At 43.5% G+C, this 6,000-nt stretch overlaps 1 protein-coding gene across 1 annotated transcript in view; it reads left to right on the top strand.

Moving 5' to 3' along the window:
* Positions 1 to 6,000, top strand: part of adamts10 (ADAM metallopeptidase with thrombospondin type 1 motif, 10) — a 75,422-nt gene that overhangs the window by 30,330 nt on the left and 39,092 nt on the right. The window contains exons 7-8 of the mRNA XM_080430056.1: positions 1,555 to 1,638; positions 5,027 to 5,172. Coding sequence (XP_080286182.1) covers positions 1,555 to 1,638; positions 5,027 to 5,172 — 230 coding nt within the window. The remainder of the gene's footprint in view (positions 1 to 1,554; positions 1,639 to 5,026; positions 5,173 to 6,000) is intronic.

Consider the following 6,000-nt stretch of genomic DNA (forward strand, 5'->3'; position numbering starts at 1 on the left):
ATATGCCCATATATGTAGATCTCTGTATCTGTCAGTCCTTGTCCCTTTTATGCCCATATATGGAGATCCCTGATGTCATCAGTATATGCCCATATATGGGCATGGCCCCTTATGTGCCCATATATGGAGCCAACTGATTTGTTTGCGCCTGATGCCATGACGACAAATTGAGGTTAGACAACACACTCCATATTTTGGCGTAGCTGCATTGGGAACGCCTTATATGGTTATGGCTGAGTCATAGTGACATGAGCGTGATGACGTGGCCCGCCGGCCCGCCAGAGGGGTGGCCTGCCGGTCCTCCCTTTAGCCAATTTTAATATAAGGATAATCATAATGACAGGGCTAATGTGGTTAAAGAACGGCTTCTCGAATCTGTCCCTGTAGAGAATTGTTCTGACATACGTACGTATGTCATGGCTGGTGTTAAAATAGTCCAATATAGACTGTAAGCCAACAAGTGAAGTCAAGCACGCCTCAGCCAAGTTTTGAATGAAAGGGTTTTGGTGTTCAACAGTAAAGGACACTATATACTGTAAGCAAAACCTTTTACCTGCGTGAGCCCAAATGAGCACAAACACACTACCCAAAGTAAGATCCTTGAGCACTCATTCTGAACGTTAATTGCAGGGTTTGACTGAGTGACGTTTCAACAAGTGTCTTTCTCAGAGTCTTTGTTCTGCTTGACTCTGGCACCTAATAGTTGTGTGCCTGTGTCTTGCACCGAAAATAGCCGATCGACAAGCTATTTTCGGTGCGAGACATGATGCACAACAACCAAGTATAAATATTTTTGAAAGGTCAGTCAGTCACCCTTTGCAATAAATGTGCAGACTTAATGAGTGCTACAGTGTCTTACTTAGTCTATTTTAAGTGCCTAGGTAAAAAGATTTTGCTCACCTACAGACAGGCTTAGCCTCTGTATCTTTATAAGCTCTATTTCTGTCTTTGGAGATCACTTCAGTCAGCCAGTCAGCCAATCATTCAAATCTAAACACACTCGTGTCTGGACTTGTACCTTTAATGAATGGTCTCTGTTTGCTGTGACAAAGCAGGTTGTATCCTACCAAAACAGACCCCACTGCTGACTCTCCAGAGGGTACTCTCATGGAAACGCAGGTCAAATTACACCACAAGCCACAAATAATAACAAGCATATGAGTGGATCTTTGGTGTCAGCCTTGGCAATAAGTGTCAAGTCAAGGGGTTGCTTTGTCGGCTCTTTTTAAGTCTTCTGTCCTTTGTTTTCAGCTATTGGTTAGCTTGTGTAGCATTAGTTTTACAGGTCATTTTAAGACTCGCCTTTACTTATTTATGAAATTGGGACCTTTTTATGTATGTTTAAAAAAAAAAAATGAAATGGTGGTTTGTAAACGTTGTAAAGGTTTCTCTTTTAGTGGTGCTTCACCTTGTCCTGTCTTTTCATTTTCCCAGTGCCCACTCTTCTTCAGTATACATAGTAACTTCAGAGTTGAATTAACACTAAGGACTTTACTGTCGGTGTATCAGCTCTTCTTTTTAAGACTGGCCTTTTCTTGTTTCCCTGGAGGTCAGGTTGCCAAACTGTTCCAGGATTCTAGCCTGGGGAACGCAGTCAACATAGTGGTGACACGGCTTATCCTGCTAATGGAAGACCAGGTAACCAACCATCACCCTGTGTTTATGCTGCACTATACTGCACACTATGCTATCACTCACTTATGCTGTACTATACTGCAGTGGTTCTCAACCTTCTTGGGAACAGCGTCCACTTGAAAATTTCAAAAGCTTTCGTGGCCACATCCATTTTCAGAGCCTGTTTATTTCAATGATCAACTAATCGATTGTGTGCCGGCTTGGATCAATGGAACTAACATAGTGTTAATTTAAAGTTCTTATTCATTCGCTTTTTGTTATATTAATCTCATATAGTCAACAAAATCATGGTCCCCGGCCCACTGGTTGAAAACCACTGACACTGTATACTTCACACTATACTATCACCCTGGGTTTATACCGTACCACTGCACACTATACTAGAAATGAAAGTGAGATGAAAGGGAGTATTTTCTGGTCCCTGTTGGAGGGAAATTACTTTCACTGCTTCACCCAGCAGATAGCTGCTCAGCTCAGAGCCAGACGGCTCAGATGAACACACGGGAGGGAGCTGTTAGGTGTAAATTGTCTTGGGACACATATAGACACGTAGACTGGGCGAGCTGAGGGTCAAGTCAGTGACCTTCCAATTCCCAGACAGCCTCAGTCTCTACCGACTCAGCTACAGCCGCTCCTAGAGGTGTGAGAGGCAAACAGAGAGAGAATAGGAGAAGAGGAGTGAGAAGAGAGAGGAAGATGGAGGGCAAGGAGAGGTGGGTGGAAAAGTGTGGGATTAAACAAGGGGAGCGTGCAGGAGTAGGTAGCAGGGAGCTGAATGACTGCCCTGCTTGTTGCCGAGGCAGGCGGTGACCCCTCTGACCGTCGCTATGACGCACATATGGGCCTCAGAAAAGCTTGTTTAAAAATATCAGTATCTACGTAAATATGAAGTGGAGGCCAGCGGGTGGGGTGCGGGCTTCTCTGAGGGCCCAGTGTTTTCTCCAGCCTCCTGTCCCTGCAGACTGCCACCACCAGGAGCACATTCATCCGTACAGAGCAGCCGCCGCTTTGGTAGCCACCGGTGTCTTACAAAAGATTATCTCTAGGATATTTCTGCTTCAGCAGGCAGAATTATGTACCGCAGAGACAGGAACAGGGTAGATAGGAAACCGGGATGTGATGCGACACAGGTTTTAAGCCAGACAAAAGCCATAACAGTCATAAGTATTGTACATATGGCACGCTCCCTAGTCTGCTAACCTTCGGAGTGCACCACAGGAATCCGAATAAACCAATAATTTCCCCTGGCTCTGGGCCGTGGAGACATCGGGCGTTTTTTACATAGTCCATCCTCTGTCAAATTAATTATTCTTTTGAATAATATGAGTCCATGAAGAGGGACATGAAGTCTAAAGTCAGATTCCACAGCACCGACTAAGCCAGGAGTTGAACTCGTTCAGATTTATTACATAGTAATACCAGCGGCGCAAGCTATAGATGACCGAGCTATGCGGCCAACTGGCCACTGACCTCCCTAGCTGGCTGTTTAACAGCATGTGGTGAGACTTGGCAGCAGGTTGGGGTTACCCACTCCATCTCAATGTTGACCTAATGGGACCTCAACAGATGAATCATACTGTATTAGAGGGGGCATTACAGGGCGGCCTTGAGGTTTCCTCCATAGCTGTCCTATTAGGGAACATTTGTGATTCATACTGTTCGTGCTGCCTAAAAATAAGCCCTGTAATTTGCCCCTGAGATCCGGTCGTCATCTGACAGCATAGAAAAAGGAATAAATAAATGCCAGGATCATTAGCGGCAGGCTGTATTAGCGTTGTTATTCTTACTGCACGGTCTGCTGAGGCTGAGGTTGGGACGGGATCGAAAAGTAGTCTGTCCCTGTGCAGCTCTGCCATTGGTTTTCCAGGTCCGAAAACAGCAAATGGCCCCTGGAAGACATAATAGGGCCAGCAGCAGGCCCAGAAATGAGCGACTGTGGGATGAGACAATTACTAGTTATGTCACCGCATGCATTCCTCGGTTACGAGTTCTAGCCAGCTGTGGCCAGCGCAGCACTCCCTCCACTTCCCCCTGCTCTGCCAACTCTGTTATAATACTACACACTAAAATCCTCAGTGCTAACTTAAATGAACACTTAGGATTTTACTGTGTACATTTTTACACCCACAGGGTTAAATTAACGCTGTGTTTTATTTGTATTTAATTCTTTATTTGACAATGACAATGCACAAAAACTATATTGCACCAGAGATGGCTAAGAGCTAATTTATATCAGTCCCTGGGTGGGCGTCATCAGTAGCACACAAATGCTAGATTAAAACAGATTAAAAATGTATAATTTAATTATGTAAACATAATCATAGTAAAATAATAATAATAATAATAAAAAACTACACTGTAAAGTTCATACAATACATTAGAAAACAAGGGCTATCGCCTTTTACATCTCATCAATATCCTTACCCCTGAATGTTGGTATTTAACACTTTCATCTACAAAATGTAGCAGGTATACAAGCTCACAATGCGTTGTGATGTGGCGCGTTGTGAGCTTATAGATCGGCTACTGTCACTACTATTGCGTGAAAGTAGTGCAATACTAAAAAAAAACGTTGCTATACAGTATCTATGGAGATACAAGGTGTCTGCCCGACAGCAATGATGTTCTACAAGTACTAGAGGCTTAGTGCATGTGGGGACCTGCCAAATACAGACCACTGCCGCAGAGGAAGCACCATCTAAGTATAGCTCTGTGCGTTGCTTTATGACGCTTTGAGAGCTTGTAGATCTACAGTACATGGTGTAAAAAGGGTCACAGGCAGACAGACAGGTACAACGGGTACTCTGACAACGAGTACACTGGGTATTGCATTACCAGGTGGGGCATACATTCCCAACTTGCAACTCGTTCTTGACTTGAATCGTTCCCGAGTAGACCTAGTTCCTGTATTGATAACCTTACATGTCTGTCACAGTCACAGACTTTGCCTGTCTTGTCTAGGTTTTGTATTTCTATGTTATATTCATGTTCCAGTTTTCATGGTTCTTTATTCATGTCTTCCCAAGCTGTATCTCATGTGTAATCAGCCCGTCATGTGTATATTAGTCTTGTTCCTCAGTCAGTCCTTGTCGGCACATCAATGTCAGTTTGTTTGTGATGTCTGTTCTGCTATGACCTGTATTAAAACAGCCAAACCATGGGTTTTGAACACTACCTGCCTGGCTGTCCTGCTTTTGGGTTCTCAACACTCTCAATCCTCAGTACCACAGTATGTGGAAATGTTGATTGATTGATCGAATACTTTATTAACAAGTTTGTTAACAGTACAGGTAGTACAGTCAAAGGTTATGCTAATGCTTGTGGTCCATTGTTCTCAATTCATCAGTAATGAGTATAATCCCATATACTGTACTATCTTTCTCTCCACCAGCCAACGCTAGAGATTAACCACCATGCGGGGAAGTCCTTGGACAGTTTCTGTAAGTGGCAGAAATCCATCCAGCACCGCAACAGCAACGGGAATGCCATCCCTGACAATGGAATCGCTCACCACGATACCGCCGTGCTCATCACCAGGTCAGAATGACAAACAGGTCTGGTCCCTTCTGGTCATGTCTTTGGCAGCAGGTTAGGCAAACTTGGGAACATTTGGGAAAAGCAATAATGGACATGTTTCCCATACTTGAATCCAAAGCTGGTATACATCATCAAATCATAATAGCGTCAGCAAAGCATAATGGCCTCATGTGTTTACATTTGTACAATGATGGTGTCCAGGCGACCCAATAGCTGAGTGGTTAGAGTACATGGGCTCAAATGCCTGACAGCAAGTTTCCGGTTCGATTCCGTGCTGGCCGGACCATTTGCTGCATGTCTCTCTCTGTGTGTCTTTCTCTTCACTGTACCAAATGAAGGTGAAAAAAATCTATTAAAAAAAAGTCCTTAAGAACTACTGTACACTCTATCAGTTCTAAAAACACCTCTGTTCTACATGCTAATTTAATGCAAACCAGTTGAGAATTAAGCCTCATCATGGTCATTACATTTTTATAGTGCCAAAGCGTGTGGTGGGGAACCTAACCGGCACATTGCAAAGTAAACAGGAAAAAACTCCTTGGCAGATGTTTTTCAAAACTTATGTTATGAATAAATTAATGTTATTGTGCAATTATGTACAGTTTTGTAACTCATTGTTTTAATTATATATATACTGTGGATAGCTTATATATACACATTCATTTTCATTGCTGCAAGGAGTTTTTTTGGCCACAGTACTTTTGCATGGTGTGGCTTCCTGTCCCCCTGCTCTGATGCCTGATTTATACTTAGCAGATCTACAAGCTCACTTGTGTCGCTTCCCGCTTTGTTGTGAGCTTGTAGATCAGCTGTTTTTGGTGCACAGTA

Source organism: Gymnoscopelus braueri, assembly GCF_963280865.1.
Source record: "Gymnoscopelus braueri genome assembly, chromosome: 6".
Lineage (NCBI taxonomy): Eukaryota > Metazoa > Chordata > Actinopteri > Myctophiformes > Myctophidae > Gymnoscopelus > Gymnoscopelus braueri.